At 35.3% G+C, this 19,876-nt stretch overlaps 1 protein-coding gene across 1 annotated transcript in view; it reads left to right on the forward strand.

Moving 5' to 3' along the window:
- SLC35F1 (solute carrier family 35 member F1) overlaps positions 1-19,876 on the forward strand; it is a 538,040-nt gene that overhangs the window by 425,720 nt on the left and 92,444 nt on the right. Inside the window, exon 3 of the mRNA XM_074187448.1 lies at positions 3,866-3,993. Within this exon, the coding sequence (XP_074043549.1) occupies positions 3,866-3,993 (128 nt within the window). The remainder of the gene's footprint in view (positions 1-3,865; positions 3,994-19,876) is intronic.

Genomic DNA, 19,876 nt, shown 5'->3' on the forward strand with positions numbered 1-19,876 from the left:
TTTTATTTGAGTTGCAGATTCATGATAGATTTTTATTTCATCTTGTTCACCATGATTTGGGTGGATATCATCCTAAAATTGGTCATGAAACAGATTGAAGATGAATCAGGAATTCCTGAACTTGGTCCATAGGACAAATTCATTTCCCTGGCAAATGTGCTCTCTTTATTGAAACTATGATGACTAAATAAGCTGTGGTACATGATTTTAAGGGAATATGATTGTGTTATAAAAAATGACAATCAGGATATTCTCAGAAAAGTCTGGAAAGACTTATCTGAATATTTAATGCAAACTGAAGTGAACAGAACCAGAAGAATATTTTTCAATTAAGAACTGTGAATGACTTAGCTATTCATATCAATACTATATGATTCAAGATAATCCCACAGGACTAATGATGAAGTATATACTATACATCTCCAGAGGCAGAATTGATAGTATTTGAATATAGACTGAAACATGCTATTTTCACTTTCTGTTGTCATTCTTTTCCTTTTATTCAAGTCTCCTTTTAATAATGATGGAAATATGGAAATTTTATGTAATTAAATATTAATAACCTATATGTGACTGCTTACATTTCAGGGAAGTAGAAAGGAGGAATAGAATTTGGAAATGATAACTTTGAAAAAACAAATGTGTAAAAATTGTTTTAATGTGTAATTGTGGGGAAATATATATATATATATATATATATACATATGTATGTATATAGATGTGAAAATATAAGGATGTTAAAGGGTCTATCATGTCACAGAATTATTGACTGTTCAGTCATTGTGCTTAGAATCACCCTTGCCAAAAACACATTGGATTTCCATGTTTTGTTGTGACTTTATTCTAAGAAAGACCATCATTTTAGAAGACAGATATGAAGTCTGGCCTTTTAAACCTTGCTCAGTTCAAAAGCTCTCCTTAATCAGTCACTGTCTACCATAATACCACAACAAACTGCCATTTTCCTTTGTAACTGGAGGTCTGTTTAAGTGCAGATTATTTCTTTGCTTGTAAGCACAGTGGCAGAGTTTTGATCCTAATCAGTAGGCAAGGACCTGAGTTCAAATCTTAGCATTAATGCTTTACTCTGATGCATTATACTGTTGTGACCTAAGTTTCCTAAGTCCTCATTTTCTTTATGGTATATTAAGAGCAAGAGAGAAAACCTCTGAGGTTCTCTAGATTTATGTATATGAATATTCTAATGAGGATGAGGAAAAAATGAGGAGGATGGTATAGTGGCATTAGGACTCTCTTAACAATCATAAGTCTAGGGTTCAAGTTCCAATTAATCCACTTATTAGCTCTGTGAATTTTATTAAGTTGTTTTACCTTATTGACTTCAGTTTTCTGTCTGGCAGATGAAGAAACATAAGCTTAGAGGTTAGGATTTGTCCACAGTCACCAAGCTAATTGGCACAAGATTGGAGTTTTTAACCATTTTTTTGTGTCATGGACCTCAGGGTCATCTGATAGTCTATGGATTTTTTTTGTTTTCATATATTTCTAAGTAAAAATAAAATACAACATATTATGAATATGTAATTCTTTTCATGCAAGTTCATGGAAACTGACATAAATCCATGAACTCCTTAAGGGTCTCTGGACTAAATGACCCCCAAGAACTCTTCTAGCTCTAATACTTGTGAGTTTAATGATTTCACAAAGCACTTTATAAACATTACCTCATCTAATCCTCATAAGATCCTCTGAACTAAGCAGGGTGAGAATTACTAGAGATAAGATGGTGGAAAAGTTCCAGCCTTGGAGTCAACCAATCAGTCAGCAATTATTTTTAAGCACCTATGGGATAGTCTCTGCTAAGCATTTGAGATACAAAGAAAAGCAAAAGAGATCTTTGCTCCAAGGAGCTCACATTGGGGAAGCAACATAAAACAACTCTTATCATGTATGTATACTGAATAAAGCGGAGATAATCAACAAAGGGACGGCATTAATATTAAAGGGGAATGAGGTAAGGTTTCTTCTAGAAGATGATTTGAGACTTGAAGATAGCTAAGAAATCCAGAAAGCAGAAGAAGAGAGAAAGAGAGAGAGGATGGAGAGAGACAGAGACAGAGAGAGTTCCATGTATTGGTGGTGTGGGGAGAGTACTGCAAGTAAAATTGCCTGTAGTCAGTAGATGAGCTATCTAGTGTGAGAAACAAAGAGACTAGTGTCACAGAAATGCAGATTAGGTTATGAGGTATAAGAAAAAAGATTGGAAAGATATGAAAGACTTTTAAGAGTCAAACAGTATTTAATGTTTGATCCTGGAAGCAATAGGGAGACACTGGAATAGATTGAACTAGGGATGGGGGGGGTAGTGTATGACTTTAGAAAAATTAGTGTGACAGTTGAGTGAAAAATGGAAAGGGAAGAGATGTAACAGGAAGACCAACTAAGTAGGCTATTGCAATAGTCCAGGTATGAAGTGATAGAAACCTGTATCAAAGTGGGGGCAGTATCAGAGAGAAAGTACATATGTAAGTGAAGTTATAAAGGTAAAATCAACATACCCATGGCAATCAATTGATTGCCAGATATGAGGGAGAGAGGGAGAGAGACAGAGAGAGCTAATGATATAAAGGTTGCAAGCAGGGTGAATAGGAGGATGATGGTACCTTCCACAGTAATGGAAAAGATAGAGAATTGGAGAATTTGAGGGAAAGACAATGAGTTCAGTTTTTAAATTAGGAAGGTCTGATCTCTGGTCTTTGATTAGCTTGGTGACTGTGGATAAGTCCCAACCTCTAAGTCTATGCTTCTTCATCTGCAAAACAGAAGTAAGAACAGCTACAGAACTTTTCCTGTGGGGTTAATGTGAGGATCAAAAGAGACAATATGTGTAAAAATATTTTCATAAAAATTAAAACTATATAAAATATCAGCTGTTATTTTTCTCCACTTTAAAGATGAGTAAAGGGGCAACTAGGTGATGCAATAAATAGAGCACCAGCCCTGGAGTCAAAAGGATCGAAATTCAAATCTAGCTTTAGACACTTTTTATTTAACCCATTGCCTTACTACTACTACTACTACTACTACTACTACTACTACTACTACTACTACTACTACTACTACGAAGAAGAAGAAGAAGAAGAAGAAGAAGAAGAAGAAGAAGAAATAAACAAAGATTCAGAAAAATGTACCTTCCCCCAGAATTACATAGCCAGTCAATGGCATGGTCAAATTTAAACCCTGATCTTATCACTCCACATTCAGTGTTCTTTCTACTACACTATTCTGTTCTCAAAGTACCTGCTGTGGCTATGTTGACCTCAGCTAGCACTTTAACTTCTTTCTCCATCTCTCAGGAATTACACTTCCAAAGAGGCCGTCAGAACCATAAGAATCACATTAGTATGCTATGTTCAGAAAGGAAGCTTCAAGCTAAAGGAGGCAGTTTAGTATGGAAAGATTCCAAGTCAGAAGAGAGAGGGAAAATCTTGACCCTCAAAAAAGCTTTCATTTCTGTGATTCTTGCTAGTGATGTTGGATCTCACTGTATTTTTTTACCCAATAGAAAAGTTTGTATCTTTTCTAATAAATCTTCTTATTCCATTTCAAGATGATGTAATGAATTTTTTTCTATTCATTTCTGAGAAAATGTTTTCCATGGTAAACTAATAACCTGTCTCATCCTTCTCAGGCCTAAAATTAATTTGGAGGACTGATATTTACAAGAAAGAGTGTGGACTAAGTTAAAACTATGAATCCCTGACACTTTAATTCATTTCCTCCATTAGGTATTTGGTGTGGTCAGAAAATGTAACATTATAAAATATTATAATTCTTTTCAAATGTGTGATACATAAAAGGTCTGAAACCCAAATTCATTTCTATTTAACTCTTTTTGATTCAGGAGAAGAAAACTTACTGGCGATTTTAAGGCGAAGATGGTGGAAATATATGATCCTAGGCATCATAGACCTAGAAGCAAATTACCTGGTAGTCAAAGCTTATCAGTATACCACACTGACCAGTGTGCAGGTAGGTGAGAGCCTTCTCTCTTTCTCTACTCCTATTTTCTGGGGTTATTTTGTTGTGTCAACTGCTGACCATGCTAATCTGAATTTCCACACTGACCAGTCTTCAAAGGATTAAGTGCTAGGTGAATAAGTATACAATGGCATGTATATTTAATATGTATTAAGATTATGAAGTATCTGTGTGTAAAGAGATTGGATTACAAATTATGATAATTATTTTCCATGTTGCTGCAGTCCACAGAACACTAAATCTGAAAAAAATAATAGGACAATTACTTATCCCAGGAAACTGCATTTTAAAATGAAAAATGTTATTATTAATCTAATTAATTATAATTGACAATAATAATCTCTCACTTCTGTATAGTGCATTATTATTTCTGAAGTGGTTTATATGCATTATATCATTTGAGCCTCACAACAAGCACACAAGGTAGTTGTTATTATAAACCCCATTTTACAGATAAGAAAACTGAGATTCAGGGACATTACGTAATTTGATCAAAGTCAAATAAACTGTAAGTGTCAGATAGGATTTGAACCTATATTTTCCCTACTCAAATTCAGAATTATATCTGCTACTATAGATTAGACTCAAACATTTCTGTTAATATCTATTGTATTCATCTTTAATCAGACATTCACTTACCCTTGAGTTTGATCACATTTATTTTGTTTCCAAGAAGACAAGCAGATAAATTGTTACCTTACATGATGCTTCTTAATTTTTTGCCTTAAAGGATTATCAATCAGCATTTTAAAAACCATTAATGTTTAAAATGAGAATCTATTAAAATGAGAACATCTATTCTCTTCAAAATTTGTTTTTAAATTAACTTTGTATAAATATCAAAATTGCTTAGTAATTCCTAAACCATCATTTCTCAAGTAATTTGACCAAAAACACTCTTAGAAAATGAAACATATAGTAAATGAATATGAAACATATATCCCAGTACAAACATTCGAGGAAACAAAGGAGAAACAGTATATCCCATGGACAAAGTGATATTGGAAAAATATGGGAGCAAAATAGAAGAAATTCAACCTATTTCCAATTTGAAAAATTGCTGTGTATATGTAGTTTTACATTTCATCTTTCAGAGGACCCCTAATTCCTTTAAATTTTTTTTCACAATATCAGTATACACCATGATGTGATAGAGTGTTAAGCAGGAAAATCTTGGTTCAAATCTTAACTGTAACACTAGCTGCATAATTCCAAGAATGACTAAACTTTTTTCCTGCCTAGGAAACTCCCTAAGACTAATGTAAGCCACAAAAGGGTTGAGATCTATCTCCATGGAAAAGGTTTCCATACTGAGAGATCCTAAAGCTAATGAAGTCATAGAAACTTGAAATGCTTATACCTTTATTACATGGAATACCAAGATTTGCACTGAATATAGATTGTAAATTCTGCCCTAAAAATATTACTCAAGTCATCCTTCTCTCTCAATTCAATTTTTTTAAAAAAATATTGTGCCTATTATGTGTCAGATACTGTGCTAAGAAACATATAGATGAGTGAGGAAAGACAACTCTCAAAAGAAAGTCAAAGGGATTGGGGGGGGCAGGAAATGGGAGGCAGTTACTGATAGAGCAAAATCTTGTGTGAGGCTATGGCATTCCATGGTTTAGAATATCCTTAAATCTTGCTGCCAAAAGGATCGGTTATTTTTACTGCCTTCCTCACGGGTTGCTGAAAGGCTCAATGGAGATCATGAATATAGAGCAGTTGGAAAATTTGACAGTGCTATATTAATGCCAATTGTTATTATCATTAGTATAACCATACATTTATCAAGACTAGTTCAATTTTTCACTATTTATGCTAGATAATTATTTTTCTGTTTTATTTTTAGAAGCTAAACTGAACTGGTTTATTTCACTTTCAATTTCCATTCCCACTTTATTATTAATGAAGTAATAGGATGGTGGATTGGCCCTTTCTAAGAAAACAGGCAGAAAGAGATCAAAATGTGAGATTTAAGTTGATATTTATATTTCCCCTGAAGACTATTCCCAAAACCTTATCATGTACCTATCAACAGGTCTAACTAGATTCTTTGGTTGCCATCCCTCTCTTCCACAGTTGTTTGTATGCACATCTTCTTCCCCCACCCCCATTACTTAATAAGATCCTTGAGAAGAAAGTATGTGTGTATATCCATCTGTATTTGCTTACCTTCATAGCACAGAATATCCATCACATAATGAAAGAAGAGAAGTTTTGATGACAGATTCAACATTTGGAACCAAATGTATATTGGGATGAGAGTAAAGGATAGTAAAGTATCAATGATTACTTTAAGATTGCAAACTTAGGCGTTTAAAAGGATGACACTATTTTTCACAGAAGATGTAAAGTTGGGAGAAGGGATAGGTTTATGGGACAAAGACAAATAATTTCAATTTGTACACTGTGTTTCGAAGCATTTAGGTGTAGTTGTCTAGCAGGCATCTGGTAATATAGGCATAAAGCTCTGGAAAGAGAAAAGACAACTGATTATTTGGATTTGGAAATCATCCAATATAATTCATAGAAGCTTATGAGTTTATCAAGGAGACAAGGTCCTGGGAGTGAACCTTGGGACATAGTCACTCTCAAGGGAAGGGATTCAGATGATGAAACTTACAGAGACTGAGAAGGAGCAAGGAGATAGATAGGAAGAACATCATGAGGGTCCGTGAAATCTGAGAGAGGAGAGAGGGTCCAGGAGTGGGTTATTAACAGTGACAAATGCTGCAGAGAGATTATGAAAGATGAGCACTGAGAACAAACCATTGGATTGAGTAATAATTATTATAAGCAAGCAGCTTCAGTTGAGTGGTGGTCAGACATCATATTACAGGGAGTTAAGAAATGAATGGGAGGTGATGAAAACAACAGGTATATACAGCTAATACAGCATCATGCACAATGGGGCGCTTAAATAAAATAAATACCAACATACTTAATGCATCACAACGGGATACTGAAAGACACACTATTGCTTCTGATTTCACATATTATTCTGATTGAAACCCTGAAGAGAATATCACTACAAATTTCATAAATTCCCTAAGGGAATGAATGATTAAGGATCCATATCTTCTAAAATAACAGAATGTCTACAAATATCACATTTATTTAAAGAAAGGCTAAGGCAGAAATAAATTTTATTTAAGATTTACATTACATTTATCATATTTGAAAAAATATGTATATTTTGTTGCCAAATTCTATCGATTCTACCACTATGATATTTCTTTCATCTATTCCCTCCTCTCTATTCCCATTGTCCCTAGTCCATAATCTCTTGTCTCCTTCCTGGACTTTTATAATCATGTTCATTCTTGATGTAGTTCTCAGAACGATTATCTTAGTGCATAGATCTGATCATATCACTTCATTGCTTAGCAGTACTCTGTGGCTTCTCATTGCCTAATATACAATTATCCCCACAGGAAAAAAGGCAAACTCCTTACTTAGCTAGACCAGTCCAATTTATCATCATCCCATCATGCTCATCATGAACAACAACATTGTATATGATAATATAGGACAGCTATGGCTGTGGCACGATGGAACTGGGTTTGGCATTATGAAGACATAATTTTGAGCTCACATCTGACTTCATACACACACACACACAAACACACACACACACACAATCCTGGGCAAGTCCCTTAACACTGCCTTAGTTTCCTCATCTGTCAATGAGTTAGAGAAGGAAATGGCAAACTGCTGTATCTCTGCCAAGAAAATGCCAAATGACGTCATGAAGAGTCAAATGCAACTGAAAATGACCGAACAACAACAACATTTAATAATATGAATCCATCATAATGATAGTAATAATATTTGGCATTTATTATTTTTATCAGTATTTATAAAACTAGCTAAGCTATATCAAACCATTTATCTCATTTGATCATTAGAGCAGTCATGTAAAATAGATGCTACAAAAACTATTATCCCTTTCCCACTTTATAGTTAAGGATCACCAGGATCAGAGAAATGAAATTATTTTTTTCATGTTCACATAACAAATAAATGTCAGAGGCAGGATTCTAATCCATGTTTTTCCTGATTTCAAGTCAAACTTTTCCCCACTACATTGTGGTCTTTTTTAGCTTCAATCTAGTTTGATTGTTGAATTTTCCTTCTCTCATCCTCCTCACTCGCATCTCTATTCAGTTCTACATACCTCCCCAACCCCGCAGACTGCCACTCAATAATAATAATAGCTATCATTATTTAGACCTCTGAGGTTTTTAAAACATTCTACAAGTATAACTCATTTTATTCCCCCAACAACCCTGGGAGAATGGTATTGTTAATATCCCCATTTTATAAATGAGGAAACTCAGGAAAATAGTGGGTAAATGATTAGTATAGGGGGTTAGTTATGAGGATGAAGTTAAACTTAGAACTTCTTACCCCTGGGGGCAGCTTTCTAAATACTTAATCATCTAACTATCCATATTAAAAATCATATCCTCTCATTGTCTGATCTTGTTATCTCTTATACTTTTTGTTTCTTCCTTAAGGATATGATTTCTCTCTCATCACACTCAATTTGGATCAATGTACAAAATGGAAACAAAGTAAAGACTGACAGACTGCTTTCCGGGTGTGGGGGTGGGGGGAGGATAGTAAGATTGGGGGGGAAATTGTAAAACTCAAATAAAATATTTAATGAAAGAAAAAAATTAAATTAAATTTAAAAATAATTATATCCTTCTTTAAGGCCCAGCTTGGATGCTGCTGTCTCCTTCAGACTTTTTCTGATCACTTCAGCCAGAAATAACCCCTCTCTTCTCAAGTCTCTCAAGCCACTCTGGGAATTTTTATTATCATGGCATAATTTACTCAGTATTAATATTCTCTAGTCACTTGTCTCATTCCTTCTAAATGACTATAAGCCCTTCATGGCCAAGTACTATATTTATCAATAGTGCCTAGCCCAGTGCATTATACATAATAGGTATTTAATGAACATTTGGTCTATATGCTAATGACTTGGGGTAAAGGAATGTATATTTTGAATTGCCTTCCATTTTTATCCAGGGCCTCTAAGAAATTTAAAATAAGTGCACATTCACAGTAGGAGTGAGAAGAATAGAAAAGGATCTGATGTGTGATGAAACATGATACAGAAGAATTCACTTCCCAAAAACAGATAGATAATAGTATAGAATGAGAAATGAAGAGATCCTTCTCACCTCCATCATTAGAACTATATAATACTTGGAAATTAAGGGAAATATCAAACTGACTTTTTTTCCTTCCATTAAAGATTATAAAGATAGATTCAATTAGTAGTTTGCTAAACATTAGGCATTTTCATATTATTTTACTCACAATGACTTTCTTTTCAGGTTCTTTTTTTTTGCAAGGCAAATGGGGTTAAGTGGCTTGCCCAAGGCCACACAGCTAGGTAATTATTAAATGTCTGAGACCAGATTTGAACCCAGGTACTCCTGACACCAGGGGCGGTGCTTTATCCACTGCGCCACCTAGCTGCCCCTATCACAATGACTTTCTAATAGCTACAATCCATCCACTCTTCAGCTCTGCCTCTTTGGTCCCTTCAGAGTTGAATTCTGCTCCCTGTTCCTCCCTGCCACCTAGTTCATATAGATTGTTGGACCAGCTATTTTAATGTGATGTATTCGGGAAATCCATTTTAGTCATTCCACAGCAATTCTGAAAATACAACGATTCTCATTGAAATCCTAGTGGACCTTAATCAGAATTGACTGAACAAGAAGAAAAGGGAAAGGTGGAGAATAAGTTGCTAATTTTCCTAGAAACACTTTCCCACTCGTGATAATGAAGCTATTATATGATCATCCATGGTGGAAATAGGATTGATTTGGTCTGGGAATCTTGAATGTATTGCTGTCAAGTCATTTGTATTCAGATTACTGTTTATAAACTGAGGGAGGTCAAGAAGGCCTCACCCTGTTCTCTTGCATTTAGATCAATTTAAAAGATATTTTCCAGGGACCTACTATATTTCCAGTCTTGGATTCCTACTCTTTTGACAATGCACAACTTAGCTTCCTTTTAAAGAGGTCTCCCAGGCTAGCCATCTCTTCATCCCCCACTTGAACTACTTAGACTAACCTCCAACATGGCCCAGGTTGGTACCCTCCTCCATATTGTCCCCACCTTTCAACTTCCTTTTATGTGTGGCCCTTTCCAATTAGAAATAAGTTCCTTGAGAACAGGGACTCTCTTCTTCCTATTTGTATCTCCAGAGCTTAGTAGAGAGAGATATATAGTAGATTCTTAATAAATACCTGCTGATTGACTTAACCAACTACCCTTACTTTGTGACTCTAGCATGACTGGGTCTGTGACATCTGGATAGATTTAAAGTAGGAAAGGCCTGATGGACCTCTGGTCCCCAGTATTCCTCTCATCTTTCCAGTGCATTTACTATTCCTTGTGATTAGTGATAGAGATAACTAACCTATACTTGGCCCTTGAAAAATGTCATAGAAGTGCTTTGTCCCTCAAAGCAGCTAAAGAGAGTTGCTAATAGACAAGGGAAGAAAATGTATTCAGAAAAAAAATGATGAAAGAGACATTGACAGGAAGAAAGCAAGCTATTTTCTTTATGAGAAAGTGAAAAGGAAGAAGGTAATTCCTGTCTGAGAATCTTCTTATGATCACACCATTATACTGGATATAGGGTGAATTTAGTCTTAAGATACTCAATGCATTTGCTTCTCTTGAATCATGGAGAATGAGCACATTGTAACTGGGACTGGGAAGCATAAAGGTGACATTTGGTTAGATCAGTGTATAGCATGGAAACAATGTCAAGACCAACAGACTGCCTTCTGTGGGGGTCGAGGGGAGGGAAGTGAGATTAGGGGAAAAATTGTAAAATTCAAAAATAAATAAATTAATTAAAATTCAAAACTGACATTTGGTTGAATTAGAAAGTCTGTATGTGTTTTTATAACATTGGGAAAGAGACCACTTTAGTAGAAAATCAACTTTGCAATTTCTTCCCTTTTTCCCCAAGACATTGTTCCTCTTTCCTCAGATATTTGGCCAGAAGAGTAAATATGCTGAAATGATCTACAATCACAAAGACAATCTAATCCAACCTTCTTTTTTAACAAAGGAAGAAACTGAAATCCAAGGAGAATAAGTGACCTATCCTAGATGTTTAGGTATTGTTAACATCATGGGGGGGGGGATGCAACTAGGTGTGGTTATGGAAAGGAAAGGATGCCTACATTCTCAGCTACAATATGCAGCTAAGCAGTACGGTGGATGGAACCCTAGACCTTGGAGTAAAGAAGACCTGAGTTCAAATCTGGCCTTAGATACTATGACTAACCTTGTCAAGTCACTTAATCACTGCTTGCCTCAGTTTCCTCATCTGTAAAATGAGCTGGAGGAAGAAATGACAAATTGCTATAGTATCTTTACCAAAAAAAACCCCAAATGGTATCATAACTGAAAAATGACTAAATAACAAATCCAAAGTTACTCTCATCAAAAGCAAGTTTCTATTCTCTCTTTAAGTATTCTTTAATATTTATATCTATGTCATTTGTAGGATATCACTGTGACTTTCTGGGTCCATGCTTATTTGTAAGGTATGACACTGAATTGTTTTATACTTGTTTCAATCATGTTCAGTTCTTCATGACCCCATCTGGGATATTCTTGACAAAGATATTAGAATGGTTTGAAACTGAGACACTTTAACAAAAGTTTAAGTGACTTGACCAGGATCATACAGGTAGCAAGTTTTAATTGAAGCTGAACTCAGGAAAATGAGTCTTCCTGACTTCAGACTCAGCACTCTATCCACTGTGCCACTTACAGGACTCTCAGACTGGAAACGAACTCATAAATCATCAAAATATATTCCATACCCAAAAAAGAAATCCCTTCTCCCCAATCTCTGAAAAGTGATCATTAAAGCCTGCCTCTGGAGACAGCCCAGCCCAATGTCAGATAGTTCAGATTATTGACAAGTTTTTCTTTATATGTTAAGCCCAAGCTTTTCCTCTCCACAGATATCTTCAGCACTTCTAGTCCACTGCCATGCAAAGTAAAATTTAGTATATGACAACTTGTATGACAACTCTTCAAAATACCTTGTCATGACCATGCACCAAGTTAAATATATTTCACCCATTCTTTCAACTGGTCCTTGCAATATTATAGTCCCCTCAACATCATGAGGACACCACCTTGGTTTAGCTTCCATCAGTGTCTTTAGGGAAAGAAAGAAGATATTTTCCATTTCTATTTATAGCTCTCCTTATTTTCATTTCATTTCCCATTAGTGACAAGAAAATATATCAGACCTACACTGGACCTCTAAGACTTAAGTTTTAATCCAACCTCAGAAACTTACTGGCTATACTCTTGGGCAAGTGACTTAATTTCTGTCTGTCTCAGCTTCTTTATTTATAAAAATGGGTGTAAATATAGCAGCTATCAGAGTAATTGTGAGAATGAAATGAAATAATATTTGTAAGATGCATTGCAAGCCTCAAAGCAGCACATTTGTGTTAGTTGTTATTATTATAATATCTATGTTACAAATATATGTTGTTCAATCATGTCAAATTCTGTGACCCATGAACCATAGCATACAAATACTGTCCACAGCAGTTTTCTTGGCTAAGATACTCAAATGGTTTTCCATTGTTTGAAGAAACTTAAGGCAAACCCAGATTCACACAACTGGCAAGTATCTGAGGTCAAATTTGAACTCAAGTCTTCCTGACACCTGGCATCATCTACTGTGCTATCTAGCTGCCCTGATATACAAAATTCTTTATATCTATTTTTGTATGGATGTATCTGTGTATATGTTGCTTCCTCCCAGTAGAATGTAAGTTTCTGGAAAATAGACTATTTTGTCTTTCTTTTTTTTGCATTTTATGTATTCATAGTTTAGTGGGTAGCACTTAGTAGGTACTTAGTAAATATTTGCTTCATTGAATCACTTCTGAGAGAATAATTAAATAACCTTTATATTTGTAGTGGGTTTGAATTTCATTTTCTGTAGATGAGCTCAGAGAGTATTTCTGTGTATATTTGAAATAGCTCCCTTAGGCTGGAGTTTAAGATTATGAGGTAAGCTTTTAAGAGTCTATCTTCTTCCTTATCCTTGCTCTTTTTATATGTCCCTAGTGTAGGTCTGTGGAAGTTTAATGACTATTCTGGGAGTATATCTCAAGTACATTTAAAGGCAACACTTTCAGAAGCAGGCAGCATTCATACCCCCCAGAGGTAATATTCTATTTGGATTCTCTTCTCGTTTCCTTAGGTCTGGACTTTTTTATTCCCTAGAATGTGAAACAATCATAAATATGTAGTAGCTCAGCTCAAAATACCATATGTTACACTTCACTTGGATTGCAAGGTTTTCTGTCAGCCTCTCTGACCTCATGCAATACCTAGACACACCATTAGAAAAACAAATGCAAACCCGCCTTCTGGTTCCATTGTGTCCCATTATAATGTCCATCATTGCCTCTGTCCCAAAATGAAATCTGTCAGAAAGCCCTCATTAGGAAGGTAGTCCACCCCTTCTGAAGTCCATGCACTTGGACTAGTACCCCCAGGGGCTGTCAGGTAATAACACTTGAGACATGTGGCACTTGTCTCTCAATAGACTCATAATAGCCATGCTGGCAAGGACACACACAGCTGATTCTAAATGTACTTTGTATTCTCTTCCAAAAAGTGGGTATTAGACAAGACATCTCAGTCAACTGCACTATCCCTTGGGATTCCCAGATAAATGAGATCTTAGGGTCTTCTGACTTCCTTCCCTAACCCAGTTCATCATCAGTTTTATAAATGAAGAACTTGGGGCCAGTAAGTTAAATGATTTGCCTAAGAGAAGTGTGAGAGAACCAGAACCTCTTACTCACCAAACCAGTGGTCTTTCTATTATACAATACTACCTTCTGGGTTCACCTTCAGTTTCTTTTCCCAGAGAATTGGAATCACAGTATAATATAGTAGAAATACAATTGTATTTGAAGTCAGAGAATCTGGATTAAAATTCTGACTTTGTACTACCTTTTTAATCTTGGGCAGTCATTAACCTCTCAAAAACCCAGTTCCAACATCTATAAAATGGAGAATATTGTTGGACTGGATAAATTGTTCACAGTTATAGGGAATGAGGTGGTACAAGGACATAAAGGAATCCTAGAATCAGGAAGCCATGAGCCTGAATCTGGCCTCGTAAACTTCCTGACCCTGACAAATCATTTAACTTCTGTCTTCCTCAGTTTTCTTAACTATAAAATGGGGATAATAATAGCTACTACCTCCCAAGGATGATATACCAAATGACATTATTTTATAAGTCTTGGGAGTGATTAACACATAGTAGACATTTAATATATGGTTGTTTCTTTCCTTTCTTAATTTTTTGGGGTTCATGGATGCCTTTGACAGTCCAGTGAAACCTATGAACCCCAGCATTTTGTATATTCTGGAATTTAGTAGGTGCTTAATAAATACTTATCAACCGGCAGACTAACCTCAAAAAATGTTTTAAATGCATTCAATAAGATCCATACGATTACAAAGTAAACTAAAGATTAGTGAAAATAAAGATGCAATTTTTTCCATCCAAGTTCATGGATTTCAAGTGAATAAAATAACCTTAGATAAACCCTAATATCTTCTTCCAAATCTTAAATATTTTTGAGTCAAGAAGACATATCATTGCCTCTTTTAATCATATCCTCATCACAATGGAGGATTCTATGCTTAGGTTATCAGATAAAATGAAATGGTAAATTGGTTTCCAATTCTTGATTTGCCTGAAGTTGCTTTTCTTGAACCTTCCATATAACAGAAATAGCCACAATGACTGTGGTTTATGGACTTCAGGAAGCAGACAATAATAGTAGGACTCTGTATTCTCTGGTAAAACTTCAGCTCTTGAGGATATTAAATCAAGCAGCCCAAGTACAAGCAAACCAGGTGCCCACACACACACATTGCCTGTCCTTGCATTATTTTATACCTTGTGAATACATACTGTTCCTCAGCTTATTTTAAGATGAAATTAAGAAAAATTATTGCCTCTCCCCACACAGTATTTATTTTCCAATTTGAAATAGCAGTTTTAAAAATATCAGTCTATTTCAAAGCTAGATGCAGAGTGAGAGAATACTTGATCAGAATAAAAAACAGAACAAAGTATCAAGAGTCTAGTGAATTTGGCTATTTGAAATCCATTGATTGATTTTCATGTAACTTTGGTTGAACTGCTATTCTTTCATAAGTAGGAATCGCATAAAGATTAATGAATATTATTACCAGATGTTCATATAATTCCTCCCACCTGGTCTATTTTAAAAGAAAATATCAAAGGAAAGGAAGAGGGGGAGGAATTATGCAATATAGTAATATTGTGTATTAAATGTGGTGATATTCTATTTAGTTATATGTCTTCAGACCTCTTTTAAAGCTCTAAAATGTTATCTGACTAGTGATATCAATAAATTTGACTTCATTGAATAGGTGTGCTGTTTTCAAAAACAGGTCTATTCCTTTAAAATGGTGTGAAATTCAAATGTTTACAGTTTGGTTCATATTTTAATTGCACTAGGAAGAATATTCTTTAAAGAAAGTTTGTGATGAACCATTTAAAAACTAAAGAACTTTTTCAAAATTGAAATAATATATCTGTTGAATGTATTTATTTGATGATTTTGTTTTTTCATTATTGGATTTATATAAATCAAAGCAGCCCTGACTTAGAATGTTGCACCTACACACCTACATAGTGAGACAGAATCAATCAATAAGCACTTATTAATAAGCTTGTTATATGTGAGGCCATGGGAATACAAGACAAAATGAAACCATCTCAGCCCTCAACAGCTTTTCTTGTCAATGGATATATATATACATATATATATATTATATATATATATATAATATATATACACACACACACACACACACACACACACACACACACACACACACACAAAATAGATACAAAATGATTTTAGGGGGAGGACATAATCCCTGAGTGGTTCAGGATGCTTTAAAAAAGGGCCAATTGGTCCTTGACATTCTGCTTACATAGTTTCACATGAAAGCAAATCATTGCTGGGACAACTTGTTAACCTGATACCTACCAGCTATCTGGCAACATTCACCCTTCCTACCAACCTCTGGATCTGTTACTGCCAACCTCAATCCTGCTCTGTTCACTTTGATTACTGCCTCAGCCTGGACCCAAATCGCTGACTGGCTCTGTTCTCTCAATTTGCCTTCTGCCCAGAGTTATTCCAACAGCTCACCCCATCTGTACCTCCCAGGCAGCCCTGTAGCACCGCCTGCTGGCTCAACCCCATCTACTGTAGTGAGCCCTCAGATTGAAAACTGGCCAAATAATCAGGATTAGGCAAATAGGATGATTCCTCTATACATGTTTAAGAAATCACTTCTTTCTGTGACTTCTTAAGTTACCACCAGTCACTGTACAAAGTTCCCTAAAGAAAAAAGAAAGATGGATAGAATAGAAAGTGATGATAATTTTTTTCTAATGGCAAACCAACTAAAAGAGAAAAAAAACTAGTCTCTATTTAAAAAATGACCTTGTAACTATTTAGTCTTTGAAAAAATAATTTTATAAGAATGCAAGAATACTCAGGTTAACATTTTTAAAGTTTTGATTTTAATGAAAAGTTATTACTTTTTAAATATGGATACATAGCTCACAAACATCTGTTGAGGAAAAAAATTAAATCCTACATGTATATATCTATCACGAACTGTTTATAATTGTCAATGTCAGCCACTCCCCAAATGTTGAAAACCAAATTATCAAGCAAAGTCTTAGAAATAAGAAGCACTGAAAGGTTATCAAATTTTTCTTTCCATTCAGTTACTGTCTAGTCCTGAAAGGGTTTCAGATCATTTAGTACAAAGAAGTAAAAAGTCTAAAATCTGATCTGGTGAGTTTCAAATGTGCTTCTTTTTCTTCCTTCTTCCCTTCCTCCCTCTCTTCATTTCTTTTCTTTTTTTTCCTTCTTTCTGTTGCTTCTTTCTATACATGGTATTGAACAAAGATGTCTTGCATTTTGATCATCATATAAAAATCTGAAAATACTCTAAATTTAGCACTAAGAATGACATTCACTTGGTAATATCATTGCTATTTTGTTGTTCAGTCATTTCAGTCATATCCAATTTTTTCATGACCCTAGTTGGGGTCTTGTTGGTATGGATTCTGGAATGGTTTCCATTCCTTTTTCCAGCAGGTTTAAATGTCGTGTACAGAGTCACACAGATAGTGTCTGAGCCCAGATGTGAACTGAGTTCTTACTGACTCCAGAGCTGGTATTCTATTCATTGTGCTACCAAGCTGCCCCATCATTGCTATGGGGAACTCTAATTGAGAAAATTCTTTGCCAAAGCAGATTTATTGTCCTAGAGAGCTGCCTGGGGCATTGTGAGATTAAAAGACTTTTCTAGGAGACTTAAACCCAGATCTTCCTAAATCCAGCTTTCTATCCATTACACCAATAGTGCCTCTCTAAATTACAATTAAATATTTTAAAATGCCTATTCTCAAAGAGATTTTATTCTGACATGATAGTATCACTGCAATAAAGGAGACCAAGATGACTACTTTGAAGGACACAACACTTCTTTGGATAACCAGGAAGTCTTCAATTTAAGTCATTCACACTTACTTCCTTAACTATAGCTATGAAGCCACAGGAACCCCCCGTTCTCCACTGCCTTTTGATATTTGCTCCCTCTTCTCTCTTTTTAAGCCCCCTTTTTTTACCTTCTGTAATCCCATTAGTACTAATTATAACATTAAATTTCAAAAGATGCCTACCAAGTGCAATGAATTACTATGATATGTGCCAACAAAACAAAGAGGAAAGACATGAATTTTGGGACATAAAACTCATGGGGGAGAGAATACCAGAAACTTTTCTTTATGCATTAGGGGGAGAGATAGAATCCTTTAAGAATTGGTTACTATTAGTGGAGACCTTGGAACACCATGAAACCGCTACTGAGAAGACTGTCAGTGAAGGAAGGAGCAGGGCAATGAAGACTTTTACAAACCATTTTTATAAGCTTGTCATACATTAATAGAAACAAGTATTAACCTACTACAACCAATCTCTCCCTTGCCTTTTGGCTTCCTTGTCATTCTCATTCATCTGAGAATATATTATTCCATGATTTCTATCATTTCATTCTTGACAATATTTCTCCCATTCATGCCCTTCTTTCTACCCACAAATCCACAATCCCCTCTCATTAACTCTTCTCTAAAATATTGCAATAGCTTCTTAATTGGTCCTCCCTCATCAACCCTTGCCTACTCTAATACTGGGAAGCTAGGTGATGCAGTAGATGATGTTTGTCCTTTGTCCTTAAAGAAAACCATGACATTAGGGAGGTAATGCCATGACAAACACATGAATTGGATTTGAGTGAGGGGGTGTTATGCTAAGTCACCAGCTTCACTTTCTCCTCCAGAGCCATATGGATTAGGATGACTAGAGATAGTTCTAAATATGAGGCAATCAGGGTTAAATGACTTGCCCAAGGTCACACAGCTAGTACGTGTCAAGTGTCTGAGTCTGGATTTGAACTCAGATCCTCTTGACTCCAAGATCAGTGCTCTATCCACCATGCCATCTAGCTGCCCTTGCTATCCATGCAATGAATTTCATATGTTTTGTACAAAACTATGTGCACATAATGTATGCTGTCTCCCCCAACAAAATGTAAACTTCCTGAGGACAGAAATGTACTACTCTTATCTTTTAATTTCCAGTAGTTAGCAGGTATCTGGAACATAGTGGGTAGTTAATAAATGTTTGTCAATTGATTGATTGATTGGTATACAATATCCCTAAGATATTATTAATGTAAAAGGAATTGATTTGGGAAGTAATATACAAGTCTATAAGTTCTCAATCTCAATACAATCTGATCATCTTTTTCTACTCAATTCTGGACCCAACTCATTAGCCTAGATTCTTTACAGTTATGAAAATGAAGGTCCTTAAATTATTTCCAGCAATAGTATGTCTGAAGGAACACTTAGAATGACTGATATTATTGCTAAAGAGCAGAAAGTCTTAAAACTGCACATTTTATTCACGCATTCAATAGCACACTTCTCGTCCTCCCTCTTAGTGATGTGTCCCATGTTAGAGGCCCCTTCTAATTCAGGAACATCAGAAGGTAAAATAAAGTATCACCAGCCTTTCCTTGGGTCCCTTCTCAAGACGTTATATCATGTTGGCATATGAGAACATTCTATTAACATTGTGGAGGTAAAATGCAATTTCTAGCATTGGAATCAGAATACTGGGAGTTTTAATTAATTTCTGCCACTTATAATCTTACTCAAAGAAGAGTGACCTGTGCTTTAGAAATATCACTGGCAGCTATTTGAAAGATAGAGATATCCTGGAAATAAGGAGATGAATTAAGAAGTTGTTTCATGGCTCATGAGAATGAGGGAGATAGAGTAATTAATATTTATTAAGAGCCTACTATGTGCCAATTACCATGCTAATCACTGGGGAGCAAAAGACAGTCCCTATCTTCAAAAAGCTTATAATCTAAGGGATAGATGAAAGATTGTTATAGAGTTATAGTTGACAAAATTTTAGCAATTAATTAGATACAAGAAGGTCAGGAAAGGAAAAGTCAACTGATTGTATAGGAAGGGACAATTTGATGGAAGATGAAGAATCGAGAATGACTCTAAGATTTCAAATCTGAATTACTGGGAAAGATGATAGTACCCACATATGAAATCAAGAAGTTAGAAGGAGGGGTGGGTTTGGGAAGGAAAGATACTGTTACATTTTTGAATATGTTGAGT

The sequence above is a fragment of the Macrotis lagotis genome, chromosome 5 (assembly GCF_037893015.1).
Source record: "Macrotis lagotis isolate mMagLag1 chromosome 5, bilby.v1.9.chrom.fasta, whole genome shotgun sequence".
In the NCBI taxonomy this organism is placed as follows: domain Eukaryota; kingdom Metazoa; phylum Chordata; class Mammalia; order Peramelemorphia; family Peramelidae; genus Macrotis; species Macrotis lagotis.